We start from the raw sequence: 21229 nt of genomic DNA, 5'->3' as shown, positions 1-21229 counted from the left end.
GTTACTACTGGAATGAGATTTTCAATCTGCAGGAGAGTGTGCGCTGATATGAAACTTCCTGGCAGATTAAAACTGTGTGCCGGACTGAGACTCAAACTCGGGAACTTTGCCCTTTGCGGGCAAGTGCTCTAGCAGCTGAGCTATCCAAGCACAACTGATACGAAAGGCAAAGGTCCCAAGTTCGAGTCTCAGTCCGGCACACAGTTTTAATCTACCAGGAAGTTTCTTAATGTTACTACTAATTGCATGAGCCAGTTATGCTATTTCAGTCAAGAATTGCCAGTTTGATGGAAAAAATTAATTGAAAAGGAGCATCCAATGTTTACATCAGAGAATACTCTCATAATGATTAATGTAAAGGTGCCAGTGTAGGTAATAGAAATCTATATGAATACCACATTTGCAATATTATTTTTCTGAAGCACTTCATACCAGTACTGGTAAGGTTCCTTTGATAAGTACACAACCAGATCTTCCTCTTTGTTTCTGTAAGACAGTGTTATATCTACTATCAATTTATTGTTGAGAGGACATTAATTGCAGCAAATGTTGGTGTGATTTTTAAAAAAGGACATAGCCACTTCCTTCCTCATGCTTATTCAATTGAGCTAGTGCTCAATGTTCATAGGCTTCAAATTTTAACCTACCTTCCATTTCAAAGGCTAATAGGCTGGGTATCAAGTGGAGCAGCATTGCAACTTGAATTTGGCTACTCCAAATGGATCACCATCAAGCAGTCCGTATTTGCCACCTCAACAGTACCCTAACTACAAAGGGACTGTTATCAATCTACAACAGTTTCTCTAATCACAGACTATACAGAATTTTGGTCTATATCGTGTATCGTCATTTCATCAACTACTTATCAGAAAGACTCTCACAGAACTGATCAAGAACTCCAAATGCACTCTATCTGATGGGAAACTTTAGTGCTGTACCAGTCTCAGTATCTTTCTTACACCTGTCCCTTTCTTTATCAGGACACAGTTGCTTACTTAACGATGACCTATATCTTTGTGCAATCTGTAACGGTGTCCTCTAGGCTCAGTACCTCTTCTTGCTCTCTGACTCTCACACAAATACCTTATAGCCATCTATGTACCTTCCAGTGACAACTTCTGTTCATAGATATATCTGATGAAGATAGCAGTAGGCCAAAGAGAATTATTAGTTTCTCCATGTTTAGAGAGTGCTGCTATTCTGCAACCATATACTCAGTTAGTGAAAGGCCACTCCAGTTGTTTATATATTATTTATTTAAATCCACAATCAGTTTCAGCCTTCAAATACTGTGTCAAAGCCATAACTTATTATGGACTTAAATAAAGAATATATTAACAAGTTGAATGGACCTTTCATTGATTAAGAAATATAATTGTCCAGCTGGAGTCTCAGCGACATTTAACTGGACATTTATAGTCAGTGAGATATGTTTGAATTTCACAAATGCATTGAAATCAGGTGCAGATAGATAGCGCTGCAGTTGGCTCCCTGCAAACCTGAACACTTTCCATTGCTAAATCAGAAATCAAATACATGGTTCAAGAGAGCAAGAATCACTTGCAGAAGTGTTTCCTGTCCTCCCCTGACTACATTGACATAATGACCGAGACGTAAGGTTCATGTATGAAAAGAATGAAGTTCAAATCCTAGCTTAGTTCTCATTAGTATTTCTTAATCACTTCAGGTGAATATTAGAATCTACTTGATATTTCCAGGAATATCTTCCTAAATATATTCCACTTCCCTCCTAGATCCACGTATATATTCTTTTCTTTATCATCTACAAACTGTGTAAACATCTCGTACATTCATGTAAGTTTTTTATTATTATTAATATTTTTCTCTGGTCATATAAAAAAAGTAATGATCACTTCCATGACGTTTCTACAGACATTGTAAATTGTTGCACTCTTAATTTAATATATCTTCGTCTTTATGTTAGTTACATTTTCCATAGATTGTTTGAACAATTCTTTTGTCAAGGTGATACGGAACAAGTCAACTTACAGAATATATATACATGATTGTTGTTGTTGTTGTTGTTGTTGTTGTTGTTGTTGTTGTTGTCTTCAGTCCTGAGACAGGTTTGATGCAGCTCTCCATGCTACTCTATCCTGTGCAAGCTTCTTCATCTCCCAGTACCTACTGCAACCTACATCCTTCTGAATCTGCTTAGTGTATTCATCTCTTGGTCTCCCTCTACGATTTTTACCCTCCACGCTGCCCTCCAATGCTAAATTTGTGATCCCTTGATGCCTCAAAACATGTCCTACCAACTGATCCCTTCTTCTAGTCAAGTTGTGCCACAAACTTCTCTTCTCCCCAATCCTATTCAATACCTCCTCATTAGTTACGTGATCTATCCACCTTACCTTCAGCATTCTTCTGTAGCACCACATTTCGAAAGCTTCTATTCTCTTCTTGTCCAAACTAGTTATCATTCATGTTTCACTTCCATACATGCCTACACTCCAAACAAATACTTTCAGAAACGACATCCTGATACATAAATCTATATTCGATGTTAACAAATTTCTCTTCTTCAGAAACGCTTTCCTTGCCATTGCCAGTCTACATTTTATATCCTCTCTACTTCGACCATCATCAGTTATTTTACTTCCTAAATAGCAAAACTCCTTTACTACTTTAAGTGTCTCATTACCTAATCTAATTCCCTCAGCATCACTCGACTTAATTTGACTACATTCCATTATCCTCGTTTTGCTTTTGTTTATGTTCATCTTATATCCTCCTTTCAAGACACTGTCCATTCCGTTCAACTGCTCTTCCAAGTTCTTTGCCGTCTCTTACAGAATTACAATGTCATCGGCGAACCTCAAAATTTTTACTTCTTCCCCATGAATTTTAATACCTACTCCGAATTTTTCTTTTGTTTCCTTTACTGCTTGCTCAATATACAGATTGAATAACATCGGGGAGAGGCTACAACCCTGTCTCACTCCTTTCCCAACCACTGCTTCCCTTTCATGCCCCTCGACTCTTATGACTGCCATCTGGTTTCTGTACAAATTGCAAATAGCCTTTCGCTCCCTATATTTTACCCCTGCCACCTTCAGAATTTGAAAGAGAGTATTCCAGTCAACATTGTCAAAAGCTTTCTCTAAGTCTACAAATGCTAGATACATAAGTTTGTCTTTTCTTAATCTTTCTTCTAAGATAAGTCGTAAGGTCAGTATTGTCTCACGTGTTCCAACATTTCTACAGAATCCAAACTGATCCTCCCCGAGGTCCGCATCTACCAGTTTTTCCATTCGTCTGTAAAGAATTCGTGTTAGTATTTTGCAGCTGTGACTTATTAAATTGATAGTTCGGTAATTTTCACATCATATACATGATTAGTGCTAACATTAATGAACACATTATTCACTGGAATAGAAGCAGTTGTCCAGAAGAAATGGTTTTAAATTAGATTTAACCATATAACAGACGTGCCATTTTTCATAACATCAGCAGGCACACAGTGCACTTTGTACACATGTAAAGAGTAGCTGTCTTTATGTTACCTTGGTAAACATGTATCTCTGCCAACTGCATAGGCTTGCGTGCTTCAGCGATACAGATAGCCGTACCATAGGTGCAACCACAACGGAGTGGTATCTGTTGAGAGGCCAGACAAACGCGTGGTTCCTGAAGAGGGGCAGCAGCCTTTTCAGTAGTTGCAGGGGCAACAGTCTGCATGATTGACTGATCTGGCATTGTAACACTAACCAGAATGGCCTTGCCATTCTGGTACTGCGAACTGCTGAAAGCAAGGGGAAACTACAGCCGTAATATTTCCCGAGGGCATGCAGCTTTACTGTATGATTAAATGATGATGGCATCCTCTTGGGTAAAATATTCCAGAGATAAAATAGTCCCCCATTTGGATCTTCAGATGGGGACTACTCCGGAGGACGTCGTTATCAGGAGAAAGAAAACTGGCATTCTACGGATAGGAGCGTGGAATGTCAGATCCCTTAATCGGGCAGTTAGGTTAGAAAATTTAAAAAGGGAAATGGATATGTTAAAGTTAGATATAGTGGGAATTAGTGAAGTTCGGAGGCAGGAGGAACAAGACTTCTGGTCAGGTGAATACAGTGTTATAAATACAAAATGAAATAGGGGTAATGCAGGAGTAGGTCTAATAATGAATAAAAAAATAGGAGTGTGGGTAAGCTACTACGAACAGCTTAGTGAACGCATTATTGTGGCCAAGATAGACATGAAGCCCACGCCAACTACAGTAGTACAAGTTTATATGCCAACTAGCTCTGCAGATGATGAAGAAATTGATGAAATGTATGATGAGATAAAAGAAATTATTCAGGTAGTGAAGGGAGACGAAAATTTAATAGTCATAGGTGACTGGAATTCGAGAGTAGGAAAGGGGAGAGAAGGAAACATAGTAGGTGAATATGGTTTGGGGCTAAGAAATGAAAGAGGAAGCCTCCTGGTAGAATTTTGTGCTGAGCATAACTTAACCATAGCTAACACTTGGTTCAAGAATCATAAAAGAAGGTTGTATACATGGAAGAACCCTGGAGATAATAAAAGGTATCAGATAGATTATATAATGGTAAGACAGATATTTAGGAACCAGGTTTTAAATTGTAAGACATTTCCAGGTGTAGATGTGGACTCTGACCACAATCTATTGGTTATGAACTGTAGATTAAAACTGAAGAAACTGCAAAAAGGTGGGAATTTAAGGAGATGGGACCTGGATAAACTGAAAGAACCAGAGGTTGTAGGGAGTTTCAGGGAGACCATAAGAGAACAATTCACAGGAATGGGGGAACGAAATACAGTAGAAGAAGAATGGGTAGCTTTGAGGGATGAAATAGTGAAGGCAGCAGAGGATCAAGTAGGTAAAAAGACGAGGGTTAGTAGAAACCCTTGGGTGACAGAAGCAATATTTAATTTAATTGATGAAAGGAGAAAATATAAAAATGCAGTAAATGAAGCAGGCAAAAAGGAATACAAACATCTCAAAAATGATATCGACAGGAAGTGCAAAATGGCTAAGCAAGGATGGCTAGAGGACAAATGTAAGGATGTAGAGGCTTATCTCACTAGGGGTGAGTTAGATACTGCCTACAGGAAAATAAAAGAGACCTTTGGAGAATAGAGAACCAATTGTATGAATACCAAGAGCTCAGATGGAAACCCAGTTCTAAGCAAAGAAGGAAAATCAGAAAGGTGGAAGGAGTATATAGAGGGTCTATACAAGGGCAATGTACTTGTGAACACTAGTATGGAAATGGAAGAGGATGTAAATGAAGATGAAATGGGAGATATGATACTGCGTGAAGAGTTTGACAGAGCACTGAAAGACCTGAGTCGAAACAAGGCCCCGTGAGTAGCAACATTCCATTAGAACTAGTGGCAGCCTTGGGAGAGCCAGTCCTGACAAAACTATACCAGTCCTGACTGAGGCGAAATACCCTCAGACTTCAAGAAGAGTATAATAATTCTGATCCTAAACTAAGCAGGTGTTGACAAATGTGAAAATTACCGAACTATCAGTTTAATAAGTCACAGCTGCAAAATACTAACGCGTATTATTTACAGACGAATGGAAAAGGCAAACCTACGCTTCTTGCATTTGTAGACTTAGAGAAAGCTTTTGACAATGTTGATTGGAATACTTTCTTTCAAATTCTGAAGGTGGCAGGGGTAAAATACAGGGAGCGAAAGGCTATTTTCAATTTGTACAGAAACCAGATGGCAGTTATAAGAGTCGAGGGACTTGAAAGGGAAGGAGTGGTTGGGACGGGAGTGAGACAGGGTTGTAGCCTCTCCCCGATGTTATTCAATCTGTATATTGAACAAGCAGTAAAGGAAACAAAAGAAAAATTAGGGGTAGGAATGAAAATACATGGAGAAGAAATAAAAACTTCTCCATGGATTTTAATTAAGGTTCGCTGATGACATTGTAATTCTGTCAGAGACAGCAAAGGACTTGGAAGAGCAGTTGAATGGAATGGACAGTGTGTTGAAAGAGGAGTATAAGATGAACATCAACAAAGGCAAAACGATGATAATGGAATGTAGTCGAATTAAGTTGGGTGCTGCTGAGGGAATTAGATTAGGAAATGAGACACGTAAAGTAGTAAAGGAGTTTTGCTATTTGGGGAGCAAAATAACTGATGATGGTCGAAGTAGAGAGGATATAAAATGTAGACTGGCAATGGCAAGGTATGCGTTTCTGAATAAGAGAAATTTGTTAACATCGAGTATAGATTTAAATGTCAGGAAGTCGTTTCTGAAAGTATTTGTATGGAGTGTAGCCATGTATGGAAGTGAAACGTGGATGACAACTAGTTTAGACAAGAAGAGAATAGAAGCTTTTGAAATGTGGTGCTACAGAAGAATGCTGAAGATTAGATGGGTAGATCACGTAACTATGAGGGGAGGAGAGGAGCTTGTGGCACAACTTGACTAGAAGAAGGGATCGGTTGGTAGGACACGTTCTGAGGCATCAAGGGAACACCAATTTAGTATTGGAGGGCAGTGTGGACAGTAAAAATCGTAGAGGGAGACCAAGAGATGAATACACTAAGCAGTTTCAGGAGGATGTAGGCTGCAGTAGGTACTGGGAGATGAAGCAGCTTGCACAGGAAAGAGTAGCATGGAGAGCTGCATCAAACCAGTCTCAGGACTGAAGACCACAACAACAACAACTGTCTCAGTGTGGGACTGTGTTGATAGCTTGGAATTGGGGTCATTTTCTTGCACGGATCATAAATTTTTCTCACCTAACTTGCTGTTTATTTTATTTTACTGCTGCTCACTTAGATCTCTGATAGCACAGCTTACTACTGTGTCATCTTAAGCAATAATGAAAGAATAGGCAGTGCCTGCAAACAGTGGAATGGTAGTAAACAATTTTATTTGTGATTGATGCACTTTAACACAGACGTGTCCACTTGAGTTTTAAAACTTGCTTTCCTATGTGTCAGATATTTTATGTTATCAGACAAATGATCATAAATTTTTATTTCTGCATACTGAGCTCCTCTCTGAGCAACAGACAGCTTCAACAGTGGCTAATAAAGTTCATTTTACCATTAGTGTTTTAGGTAAGTACATCACTGTTCTTTTCAAATGGTGATAGAGTATTTATGATGAAATTCATACGTATTGTGAAAGCACAGTTAAAACACCTAGCTCCTTGACGAGCTGCCTACATGATGTCCATGGGTGAACACTGCATATTATTCTTGCTTCTTGCTTTGTGCTATCAATACTTTCTTTGTAAGTGATGAGTTACCCCCAAAAAATTATTCCGTATGACATTATTGTGTGGAAATGTGCAAAATATGTCAGGAGACTGATATATTTGTTTCCAAGATTAGCAATTGGCAAAGAGCAAAAGTGGCTGAACTCGATTGCTTGCGAAGCTCATTGATATACTTCGTCCAGTTCATGTTTTCATCAGCATGTATACCCAAGAATCTACTCTACTTACTAGATCCTGCTAATGTGATACATCAGTTGTTGGTATGATTCTGTTTGATGTACAGAACAGTTTGTATTGTGTTTTCTCAGGATTTAGGTAGAGTCCATTTTTAATACCTAATAATTCTTTGGAAAATATCATTTACTATCTCTTTTGCTGCCTTCTCTCTCATGGGTTTATTATAACACTAGTATTGTGTGCAAAAAGTACCAATTTTGCTTGTTAAATGTTAAGTGAGAGGTCATTCACATGGATAAGGAATAGAAGTCAACTCAAAATTGAACCCTGTCAGACTCCCTTTGTGATTTTACCCCAGTCTACCTTTCCAACATTGTCTGAGTTATTCATCACAACCTTTTGCATTCTGTTTGCCAATTATGACAAAAACTACCTACATATAAAACCATCTGCTCTAGGGGACCTGCATCCACTGATAGCAGCAACTCCAGTCAGGTTTGAAACAGACTGTCATTAACAAGAGGTCACACTTGTCTCCAGCTCCTTTTGGTTAGGATCTTACTACACTCACTAATCTTACATTGTGTTACATGGCTATGCATGGTACAGTCTGTGTTTATCCACCAGCTAACTGTGCAACTTCATTCACAGTTTCATTATGGGCACATTGGAACATGATAGTTCTTCGTTCTGTCGCACCTTCATGTTGACTCAGCTTCCTGTGCTGACCCCATATAACTGGCTGGCACATTCACAATACTTCATTGCAATGCTTTACATCAGTGTTGGATGACCACATGACTGCCTGGTATCATCTCTACACCATCTCCATATCTGCTGACTATTCCTCCTCTTCCAGATCCCCTCTAGTCTGCTTTGGAGCTGATTTTCAATCTGCCTAAAGTATTCTGAAATGTTTCCACTCACTTGAAGCTCTTGGCAACCCCCCCCCCCCCCCCCCCCATCTTCATTAGTATTATTCACTGGCGTAAAATTAATAGATTCTGCTTTGAATATATTTTAATGCAATCAGCCATGCTTCTGTCCATAAGGATCCTTCCACTTTTGTCTCATACCTGCTAAGTTCTTGTTCTGCGTAATCACTGCTCATGCTCCCTCTAGCAGTCTCTCAGCTGTTATAATAATGTGATTACTTGTTACTTACTTTATTTGCTATTGTTTCTTGTTTATTACTTTTGTCAGATACAGGTCGGATAAGCGTTCTCTCTCTTCTTGTACTTGAAGAGTTCGCACATGTACAAGCCCCATACTTAATATCTGGTGGTTATAATTAAACTTTCCATTTTCAGCACATTATAATATGGAAACTAATTACCGTACAAGTACTGAACTTGGTAGCGTGTCAAGGCTATGAGGAAGAGAAATAATGCAGAATCAGTTCAGTCAAAACACTTTTAATGTGCTGCTATGGTACATCATACCATTACATGCCAGTACTGCTACAAAAGGGGCCAAATATGGCACCCATCAACGTCCAGAAAGTCTGAAAGTGCAGGATTGCATTGTGCATGGCAGAACGAAGCATGTCGGTAGGTATGCTGGCTACCTCTCTTGATATGCTGTGCTTCAGATCAGCATAGGTGTGAATGTTCCCCTGGTAAACCCTGTCTTTCAGGTAGTCCCACAACCAGAAATCACAGAGAGTGAAATCAGGTGATTGTGCTGGCCAAGTACTTGGAAATGATCACCCGATAATTTGATAATCTCCAAATGTGCTTCGAAGAAGCAGGTGAACTTCACGAGCAGTGTGCGGTGGGGCCCCATCTTGCATGAAAATGTTGAGTTCAATGTGTGTCTCGCCTAAAGGGCAGGTATGACATGCTGACGAAGCATATCACAGTGACACTGGCCTGTCACGCTGCACATCTTTGTTCCTTGAGTGCCAACCTGCTCAAAAAAGAATGAGCCAATGATGAATGTAGCCATAATGCCACACCATACAGTGACACATTCATCACACAGAGAAACTTCATGCACAGTGACTGGAGGTGAAGATCCTCACACTTGGCAATTCTGTGTGTTCATCTCACCAGTCAGAGAAAAATGAGTTCATCTGTCCATAAGATGGCCCAGGGCCTGCTCTTGTCAGCTTTAATCCTTGCGAGAAAGTGGAGAGCAAAGTCAACACGTCACTGTGCGTCCTGTGGTGCAAGCTGCTGTATGATATGGATATTGTATGGATACCATTTGAGAATGGTATGAAGCGCTTTCTGTACAGTGGACCACGGGATGTTCAACTGTCACGACACAGGACATTGAGAATTGCAAACAGCATTGTCTGCCGTAGCAACAGCAAATACATTCACAACCTGTGGTGCAACCAGTTGTTGGCCTCTTCCCAGAGCAATGACCAGTTCTCCAGTTGATTCAGACTACTTCTTCATGCTTCATACAGCAGCTGGAGAAAGAGGACCCTTCCGTAATCCTTTCAGCTGGCGATATTCTTGAAGTGCAGATGCAGCATTACTGTATTTTTGATAATAGAGCTTCACCAATAATGCCTTGCTCCTTTTGTCCAAGCTCGTGTTGACACATCAACAAGTGCACTGCGACTAGTCAAGTGTGTGAGACTATGACTCACAATGACTGATCATGGCACCTAGTGACCATAGTGGGAAATGGACTGTGGTGTTGTGTCACATGGAAATAGTGCACCCCATACTCTGGACATCAACACTGCTATGTTTGGTACTTGTATGGTAATTAGCTTCTGTGTTATGACATGTTAAATAGGGAACGTTTAATTATAACCACCCAGTACTTCATGTTTCAAACTCTTGATTTCTGTTTCTTTCACCTGTGTTTTATTCAAACACTTTGGACAAGATCTGCCAGTCTTTGTTGCCTGCAGGGGACTTTTGCAGTGTGTGTTTGACCCTACCATGTTTTTCATCATGGTTTACTGCACTAGGTGGATTAGGGTAAGTGCATTCTTAGAGAGTGACTCTTTCAGTTGTTGAGCTACTGTGGATGTCTCTCTGTACTTCTTTGCAGCTTCCAGATCCTTCCACTCAGCACTGCTGACACATTTGATGAGCCACCATCTTAGGACAGGTAGGCGAGTATCTGGTGTGGTAAATTCTATTGACGTAAGATCAGACAGAAAACTATAAGTAACTATTATAACTCTAATGCATGGCTTTCCGGAGCGGGAAGGACCTCCCGGTCCCCGGCATGAATCCGCCTGGCAGACTTGTGTCTAGGCCCTGTGAGCCGGCCAGTCTGTGAATGGTTTTTAGGTGGTTTTCGATCTGCCTTGGCGAATGCAAGCTGGTTCCCCTTATTCCACCTCAGCTACACTATGTCGGCAATTGGTGCGCAAACAAGTTCTCCACGTATGCGTACACTACCATTACTCTACCACTTGTCTGGTGTGAGACGTTCCCTGGGGGGGGGTCCACCGGGGGTGGAACCGCACAGTAACCCTAGGTTCGGTGTAGGGCGGCAGAGGGATGAAGTGGACTACGGTAGTCATCGTGGGGTTGTGGTCCAGTGCGGTTGTGGGGTTGTGGACCACTGCGGTTGCAGCAGTTTTTAGGTCCACAGTTAACCTACAACATACAACATACAACTATTACAACTACTTTTTAAATTAAAATACTGCTTGCTTGTATATTTAATTTTCCTTTATTCTCTTTTAGGTCCAGGAAAACTTCTCACTGTGGTGACATATCTGCAGCGTGAATGTGACAGGCAAACTAAACATGTGATAACTGAGTTCAGCAGATCTCGTCATTTAGAAAGGAAAATACAGCAAGTGAATGACCTCATGAGGAGTAGCATTGGTGGCACCAGCAGCAATATTTACAGTAAATCACCAGAGAAATTAGATCCGAAAGATTTGGATCTCTTATTGGGAGAACTGACCATCATGCATTCAAGAGCAGAACTTTATGTTCGTTTCATAAAACGGAGAGTTCTTGTAAGTGTATTAAAACCATTGGAAACACTTCAAATTGTATAATTTTCTATGTTTGTCATGATGTGTTACTGAGAGAGAATTTGCAAACATATAACACTATTGAAACTAAAATAATCAGCTATTGATAATAAAATGTAAATGAATAGGTAAAAAGTCTACTCACCAAGTGGTGACAGGGACACACACACACACACACACACACACACACACACACACACACAAAAGGATTCAACTCTTACAACCTTTCAAAGCCAATGGCTCCTTCATCTGGTAGAAGAGTTGAAGGGGAAGAAAAGGGGATGAAGGGAAAGGACTGGATCAATTTAGGGAAAGGGGTACAGTTCAGGAAAGTCACCCAGAACATGAGGTCAAGGTCAGGGGAAACTTGTCATACAGGATGAGAAGGAAAGACTGAATCTTTCCTTCTCATCCCATCTGTTAAGTCTCCCCTGACCTGAGCTTCTGGGTGACATTCCAGAACTGCACCCGTTTCCTTAAACCAATCCAGTCCTTTTCTTCCTTCCCCTTCAACTCTTCTACCAGATGAAGAAGCCACGGGCTCCGAAAGCTTGTAAAAGTTAAATCCTTTTCTGTGTGTGTTCTCCTGCTGCTGCTTGGTGAGTAGATTTTTTTCCTCTCTCCATTTACCGAACACTATTGAAATATTTATTTAGAAGGCAAAGTATTGAGAACAACTCTGCACATTACACGACACTTGACCCAGAAGCTTTATCTAAAATGCTTCTTGTGAGAGATTTGCTAATGGGTGCCACCAAAACAATTTTTCATGTGGAATGGCTTCTTTATTTTTGTTAACATAGTTTTTTCACCGCCCTTTAACTGTAAAGTGAAATTATCTGTATTGTGCATCAAAAAACTGAAGAGTATATTTTCTGTCAGTTAGATATGTGGAACTGAAATATTTTCTGTTATAATAGCATGTATTATATGACTACTGAAGACAAGCATTCCTGTTACAGCTATTGAACTATAGCTACCATTGTCTGGGGGTCAATAAAAGTTCAAAATGCTCAACTCCAGTGGTTGGAAATAATTTTAAAAACTTATTTTGTATAATGCTGATTAAATATCTGCAGCATAAAGTACACGTCCGAACATTTTTTAACCTGTATGTATTTTGCATAGAAAGTACAGTGGACTTCAAACAAATTATAACTTTCTTTAGAGCATAACAATTAAAAATAATACAGAAGAGGGGTGTTCCTTTATCAGTTACTAAAATAGAGAGCTGGCTGTTTTGGAGCTAATGGGAATAGAATTTTATCTTCTGTTGTAACTTTTGAGGAGTTGAAAATAAGAGTGGACTAACGTCTCACTATTTTCAGCACCTTGTATTTCCTCCAACTACTACATGAATTACACTTTTTGCCATTCTGTATGTGTGTTTTTACCTTTTTGAAGAAAAGATTTAAAAATTACAGGAGTTGCAGATTAGGTATCTTCTTCATTTGTATGTGCCTATTAGTTCTAGTTTGTATGTGCCTATTAGTTCTAGTACTGTTTCAGTAGTTGGTGACTGGAAATTCCCTTTCTTTTTTCAGTAGTATGAAATTGTAGCCTGAAAATTACAAGTGCATGCCAAAAAGTAATGTCTCCAAATTTTTTTTATGTGAAAACTCTTGAAGCAAAGTAAAAAGAATGTTATTAACATCTTACAGCTTTATTCTTCATGTCTACATATTTATTTCTCAACATGATCGCCATGGCAACAAACACGTTTCCCAATGAGAGACGAATTTGTTGATACTGCCCCTATAGAATATTTGACATTGCTGACAGAGCCACAATCTCACCTCTGCTCGTATTACTGCATCACTATCAAAGTGAAGCCCTCAGAGTGTTCTTTAAGTTTTGCAAATGAATGAAAATTGAATGGGGCCAAGTTGGCAGTGTACGGAGAATGATTGATGACAGTGAACCCAAGGCATCATATTGTTACAGGTGCCGCAGTGCTCGAGTGGTATGGCATTGACACGATGAAGGAAAGTGTGCCACATGCGTGAATATGTCTTCTCAATTCAAAATGCAGTTACTGCATGCTGTTTCTCGTGCACCGCCACAGTTACTGTACATTACACATCACCATGTTATGTGCCGCAATTCGGAGCCCTCTTATGGCAGAGGCCTGCAAGTACATAGTCATGAACAGTACAGATGTAGAATGCTTATTACATTTGTTTTATTTTAAAATCTTTAAGACTTTTCACATGAAAAATACAGAGGCATTATTTTCCAGCATGCCTGCATTTATAAATTATGGTGTCTGGAGGGGGGGGGGGGGGGGGGGGGAGGTAGGTACCCCTCTCTGCAAGTTGCATGTAGTGTACTTCCTTGGTGTAGTCCTATATGTAAATTTGATATGGAAAGTCTTGAAGCGTGGACGTGTGGTATCTCTGCTTACAGTCATTAATGTGCAGTGAACTGGCTTTATTACCGTGCCCACACACTATGTTCAATGGAGAGGCTTGGTGATGGAAATGACTGGAGCAGTTTTGGTTGTGACACATTTATTCTTCACAAGTCTTACACTAAGTTACAAATACAATTCATCACTAATGCCCGTCCATACAGGCATGTTGCACTAGCAGTACAGCTCGATCACCAATCCCGGAGGGTATACTCTCCAGTGAAGAGCCATGACGTGACCGCATGGACCGAGTGAAACAAAAGCCGCTTCACCAAATGTTCAACTCCTGGCGCAACCAGAAGTGCCGTGGTATACACGAAATGGAGAAAGGCACTGTCAAACGGAAGGGTGCACACTGCAAAAACGGGCAACTGCATTTAAGACTGTGTGTATGCATTTTCATGGGAGTCGCATTAACTCATCGCACATAGTCAATGGCGGGAGGATTCGGAGACGTGTGTCGCGTCGCATTGACCAGCTTGCACTGTCTGCCTGCTTTGTCCCGTGCGGTCCGGTGCATGATGCACCGTTGCCAAAATTTGGCGTAATGGTATAGCTACACTCATGAATTCTGGGTGTCGCTTACTTGTGTCGGCTGTGCCGCAGTTCAGCCCTTCGCGCGTTTGAATGGTGTGGCCGCCACAGTCTGGCAGAAGCCAAATAATTTAGCAGTAAAGATAAACAGTGAATAGTAGAGGCACTGAGTCATCAGCAGGCGTATAAGCCAAACTAAAAACTTTTCTACCTTTTGGACAAATCTTTTTCTGAGCTAGAAAAACACACACACACACACACACACACACACACACACAGTAAAGCTACATTATGCTTTCTGAATACACACTGATTTATATATGATAGTGACATAGGTAGGTTTTTTGTACATTCTTAATCTCTCATAAATAATTTGCAATATTGAAGAAAGGGGTTTGATAAGTTGTAATATATTGAAGCACAGGTATTTGTCATAACATTTTTGTCTCCCAAGATATTGAACTATCCATTTTTATTACTATGGTTTGATGTGTAGTTTTAATGGTGTATGAGAATTCTTGGAAAATAGGGGTGTTGTGATTTAAATGCATGCTTACAATTCTTGTAAATGCTTGGAAACATGATTAGAAAAGGTTTTAAATCTGAGAACCAAGACTTGTATCACACTACATTTGTATGGCAATAGATAATGGAAGGAATTAAGGTAACAATTTGTCATATAGTTAGAAAGTACTGAGCAGTTGATTGGCATGTAAACATGACTGAAAACATTGTTATACTTTTGGACAATATCCTGTATTAGAGCTAAATAGTACAAAATGCACATACATCTGCACAGGTACATTTCCTGGCCAACTGCATTTTATGGGTCTGCAGATGTACTAGGGTGAGGCATACTTGTCAGGTGGAACTGGTGAGTGGATAAAGGAACCAAGGGGAAGGGAGGAAGGGTTCGAGGGAAGAGTAGACTGACTGTATTTATCCTATGCACACCATATTAATTTTTCCCTTTTGTTCACTTGTCAATATTCTAGAATGATTTGGAGGTTGGCCTCCAAAAACCAGAGTCTCGTGTTGCAATGGTTGGAGAACTTGAAGCAATGCTGAAAGGAAGTGAACTTTCACACCGCATGCAAGAGCTGCTTGGCAACTACTTGCTGTTAGAAAGATATTTTATGGAGGAAAGTGTTAAGAAAGCAGTTGCTATGGACATTGTAGAGGACGGTTCAATAACATCCAGTATGGTGGATGATGTTTTCTTCATAGTGAGAAAATGCATAAGGTTAGTACTTCACAGTGGATTCATTTTTCTTTATTAGTAATACAGTACATATACCTTCTGAAATCATTAAGTAATAAATTAAGAAATTGTATTTACTAATATAAATTATTTTTCTGACTTTGTGATTAAAAACGTTGTCATTTATCAATTTTAGCGTGAGATAGATGAGTCACAGTATGTGCTTAGGCTTTTGCAGTGTACTTTAGAGGGATAAACAATGGATATGTCGCCACATAGCAATATCTCAAAATGATGATATGACATGCCACCATGATTTTTTATATGTCATGCTTTTGTATCATCACCCAAAATCCCGCAGCTCTGATTTAAAAGTGTGCTGTTCAGATTTTCAGAGGTTGTCAGATGTTTGGAAGGGGGGGGGGGGGGGGGTGGAAATTCTTGTCATTGTGTTGAGTGTGTTGTCTTATACCAGGGTTACAAGCAAAGGGTCAAATACCTATGAACAGGCATAGTTCAAAATGTGTGGCATCAGATCAGATATTCACCCATCTTCAAATGGTGTTAAGCTAGCAGTGCAGTTTTCTATACCATATACTGATGAACCTTTTTCCTCCCTTACCTTTTTGTTTGCTGTTATTATAAAGTGATGATATAATAGACCCCAAACACACTTAAAGTGATTACAGACAAATGGTGTCTGAAGAGTTTGGTGAATGGTCCCAGAAAATAAAGGAAGCAGGGGTTACAAACAAAATACTTTTACGACCTTCAAAGTAATCACTGTTAACTACAACATACCTCTGATGCTGAGTGTAAAGCTGTTGGAAAATGTCACCAAACACTCTTATGGAAAAAGTTGAAGCACCGCAGTCATATGTTGTTGCATATCCACAACGTCCGCAGAGTGCAAGCCTTCGAGATTTAAACTGGTACCAAATCTAGAGAATAAGGAGGGTGTTGAACAGTCAATTTGTATTGAGTGAGAAAGCTGAGCATGCAGATTCCAGTGTGCGGACAAGTGTTGTTGTTGAGGAAATTCCACTATCCACTTCGGTACAGTTCTGGCCAATCATGGTGGATACATTGCTGCAGCTATTTCAGTACTTCTTCATAAAATTCATCACTCACAGTTTAACCATTGGACAGAATTTCATTGCTGTTGAAAAAGGCGATCATCATCGTCGTCATCATCATCATCTTAATGTTAGATTTTGTCAACCGACTTTTTTTTCTTGGGATGTGGGGAAGACAATGGACACTATGCTATTGACTGTCACTTGGTCTCTGAATAATATACCGCCAGGTTTCATCTGCTGTAATAATGATTTCCAAACACTGCAGATTCCAATCAGACATGTTGATGAAATCTCCTTATGTTTCCATCTGAGTTTGCTTCTGATAGTCTGTCAGTGTGTGCAGTACAAACTGGGCAGGAATCCTCCACTTTTTCAAATGTTCACGATCAGTAGGACTTACACAGTCCTTAGTTATCTTCAACTCTTCCGCTATCATTCTCAAAGACAGCCACCGATCATTCGCAAGCATCTGTCACACTCATTTGATGTTTTCTGAAATTTTATGACTGGGTAGTCTACCTGAAAGGGGCTCGTCCTTGGCACGTTCCTTTCCAATCTAAAGTATCTAAACCACTCATAGACATACTTTATACTCCCTGCTTCAATATCGCACACTTGCACTAATGTCCCATGAGTCTCTTTGGCCATTTTCCCCAACTTGAAGCGAGACTTCATATTAACATGTTGCTCCATTTTGCGGTGGCTTGAGTTCTCACATTAGCTTGGTTTCAGTATGCACCACTGCTTCATTTAAATGATTTGCACAATAAGGAGCACTTGTTAACAGGACTCTCAATGCTTATGTGCAGGAGTCTCACACTAATCAATGTGCCGTTAATGCATGGGACCATTCACCAAATTTTTCAGACACACCTTGTAATTTTGTTTTGTTAATAGTACCATTAGTATATAGTGGCTTAGCTTTTTTCATATTACATAGTGTGTCTCTTCTACAAGAAATTTTCAGCTTAAATTTAGAAACCCTTTCTAGTGTTGTCATACTGATGATCTGTACTAATTATTTACATGGAAGTTTTGAGTATCAGACAGAACACTCATTAGCATTCAAATCTACTGCTTTCTGGTAGAGAGGGTAGCCCTTTTTGTACTATGGCACCCCAGCATGGACATCTTGCTTCACTTTTTGTGGCACCTAAAATCATATCACCCATATGGTTAGTGACAATGAGAACAACAGAATAGTTTTCAACCAGTTCTCAGATGTTTGTGCATGGGGACACTGATAATACCTACATCGGTCAAAGTATTTTATGTAAATGCTGTTATGGTAACTTGTATCAAGCCATTTGTATTCATCTTTAGTAGCATACTGATCCAGGAATGCCAATGCATTGAACTCATTCAGTCTCAGAAACTGAAGAGAGAAAATTAAACATCCTTCACCCTTCCACACAGTTTTGGACCATAACTGTCTCAGATAATGAAAAACTAGGCTTCAGGAAGATGGAATCTTTTCCACAATGAATAAAAGTTGCCTTCAGTTTAACAATGCTTTTATTTATTTATTTATTTATTTGTGCATAGTCAATTTTGAATAGTATAGGTACATCTTCAGATGCTTCTTACAGTCACGGCCAGCTCGTATTTTTTATTTTTAATGTTTTCCTTGAGTTTAATACATACAAAGTCAACTTACCTGTAAGGCCCATGGCTGATTCTAAGAACATTGCAGTGTAAAAAATTTCATAGTTGCTGAGTGTTATCTGCAGGACATCTTTACCCAGTTGAGAAAATAATATTTCGTGATGACGTACTTGATTATGTGCTTGATGGAAGTCTTGCCATGTCAGATTTACATATAGAAATCAACAATAAGAACTTTGATCTTTTGAAGGCTCTAACATACTGAATGAAAAATCAGTGTTTAATAATCACAATACTTTTAGCATTTTTACAGGTGTGTTTTGGAACACCAAGAAAAATTACAAACTGTGAAACCACTTTGTAGCAAGCTGACTAAAACACGTGACCTGTAGAATTGAGAGACAGAAAATCTGCAACACTCTTGTATGAAACAGATTTGACATATTTTCTTATGAGAGTCAGTTTCAAACTGAAGAAATCATATCTGTGCAATAAATTTAATTTTCGTATGAATAAAGAAGCATATAAAATAGAAAGAAACTTAATATATAAACTTAATATATAAAGAATCATATAAATGCAGTGGTGAATGTTCATAGTAAATATACTTCCAAACAAAAGATAGGACAAAAATGAACAAACTCTAATGTAAGATCTGTAAGCAACAACTGAAGATAAATGCACAAGGTTTGTTCAAGTGATGTGGCACAGTAAGACTCTGAACTTATATTCAAAAAAAGGTGATATAGGTGTGCTTAAAGTGCTTCAGCCAAATGGTGGGTTGTTCCTTTGATAGGCCATGGCCAAATTCTTTTCCTGATCTAAGATTGTGGCCTATTTTTAATAGCATCATAGTCTGTAGGATGTCCTTCTTCATAGGGTTTGATGTATGTAGTAAGTCTAAAACATTGTGTTAAAGCTATCAGAGAACAAACAAAACAAAAGGTACCAACAGTCATTCTTTATTGCCCTTCAAAATAGTGGTCGCTCGCTACAAAACATTTTTGACAATGTTCATACAGCTTCTGGAAATATCATCAAAGGCCTCCTGTGGAATCGATTTCAGAATGGCTGTCACACGATCTTTGATGGCATTCACGTCCACACAGCATTCACCTTTCATGGCTGCCTTCGAGAGGGGAAAGGGGAAACAGGAAGACGTCTGCAGGAGCCAGATCAGAGAAGTACAGAGGATGTTCAAGAACAGCTACCATCTTCTGCGCCAGGGACTGGTGCATGCGTATCATGCAGTGTGCAGGGGCACTGTCATGGAGTAGCATCCATTTTCCAGTCCTGTGCAGTTCTGGCTGAACACGTTGGATAAGTTGTAGCAATCATTTCAAAACGGACTGGTAAAATGTAGCATTAATGGTTTGCCCTGTAGGAACAATTTCCTTGTGGATGATGCCATTGTTTTTGAAGAAGGCAACCAATAGTATTTTCATCTTGGATTTTTGCAGACTGCTTTTTTTGGTCACAAGGAAGACAGTGAACACTATGACATCGATTGCTGTTTTGATTCCAGATCGAACTGGTAGCACTGGATCTCATCTCCCATGATGATGGTGTCCAGAAGCAATGTATCCTGGTTACACATGGAAATGAAATCACCAGCAGTTTCCATATGTTTTGCTTTCTGCTCATCTGTGAACTTATGTGGCACAAATCGGGAGCAGATCTTCCACTTATCCAAATCATCGCAGACAGTGGTGTGCACCATGTCCTTGCTAATGTCCAATTCCTCTGTAATCAATCTGAGAGTCCGTCACTGATTTTGTGCCAGCATTTGTCGCACTTTCTTGATTTTTTTCTGGGGTTCTGCTTTTTGATGGCTGACCTGAACGTGGCTCATCCTCGGTTGTTTCCTCCCCTTCAAGGAAGTATTTAAACCATTTGTAAACACATTTTCTGCTCACGACTTCCCTCCCATACACCTGCACCAACATTCCATGTGCCTCCATTGCAGTCTTCCCAATTTGTTGCAGAACTTGATATTTACATGTTGCTCCATTGCGCTGTGTGTCCTTTCCTAATCTAATTCCCTCAGCATCACCTGATTTATTTTGACTACATTCCATTATCCTCATTGTGCATTTGTTGATGTTCATCTTATATCCTCCTTTCAAGACATTGTCCATTCCGTCCACCTGCTCTTCCAGGTCCTTTGCTGTCTTTAACAGAATTACAATGTCATCAGCAAACCTCAAAGTTTTTTATTTCTGCATGGATTTTAATTCCTACTCCAAATTTTTCTTTTGTTTCCTTTACTGCTTGCTCAGTATACAAATTGAATAACATTGGGGTAGGCTACAACCATGTCTCACTCCCTTCTCAACCACTGCTTCCCTTTCGTGCCCCTTGACTCTTATAACAGCCATCTGATTTCTGTACAAATTGTAAATAGCCTTTCGCTCCCTGTATTTCACCCATGTCACCTTCAGAATTTGAAAGAGAGTATTCCAGTCAACATTGTCAAAAGCTTTTCTAAGTCTACAAATGCTAGAAACATAGGTTTCCCTTTCCTTAATCTAGCTTCTAAGATGAGTCATAGGGCCAGTATTGCCTCACGTGTTCCAACATTTCTACGGAATCCAAACTGATCTTCTCCCAGGTCAGCTTCTACCAGTTTTTCCATTTGTCTGTAAAGAATTCGCGTTAGTATTTTGCAGCTGTGACTTCTTAAACTGATAGTTCGGTAATTTTCGCACCTGGGTAACAGTTGCTTTCTTTGGGATAGGAATTATTATAGTCTTCTTGAAGTCTGAGGGTATTTCGCCTGTCTCATACATCTTGCTCACCAGATAGTTTTGTCAGGGTTGCCTCTCCAAAGGCTATCAGTAGTTTTAAAGGAATGTTGTCTACTCCCTGGACCTTGTTTCGACTAAGGTCTTTCAGTGCTCTGTCAAACTCTTCACGCAGTATCTTATCTCCCATTTCATCTTCATCCACGTCCTCTTCCATTTCCATAATATCTTCCTTAAGTACATCACCCTTTTATAGGCCCTCTGTGTAGTCC

The 21229-nt window shown here is 39.6% G+C and overlaps 1 protein-coding gene across 1 annotated transcript in view; it reads left to right on the top strand.

Annotated features, from left to right (window-relative positions):
• LOC126325794 (conserved oligomeric Golgi complex subunit 4) overlaps positions 1–21229 on the top strand; it is a 144674-nt gene that overhangs the window by 36372 nt on the left and 87073 nt on the right. Inside the window, exons 6-7 of the mRNA XM_049995280.1 lie at positions 11086–11366; positions 15324–15571. Of these exons, the coding sequence (XP_049851237.1) occupies positions 11086–11366; positions 15324–15571 (529 nt within the window). The remainder of the gene's footprint in view (positions 1–11085; positions 11367–15323; positions 15572–21229) is intronic.

The sequence above is a fragment of the Schistocerca gregaria genome, chromosome 2 (genome assembly GCF_023897955.1).
Source record: "Schistocerca gregaria isolate iqSchGreg1 chromosome 2, iqSchGreg1.2, whole genome shotgun sequence".
Lineage (NCBI taxonomy): Eukaryota > Metazoa > Arthropoda > Insecta > Orthoptera > Acrididae > Schistocerca > Schistocerca gregaria.
The sequence above is the reverse complement of the archived record's forward strand: the minus strand, read 5'-3'. Positions and strand labels throughout refer to the sequence as shown.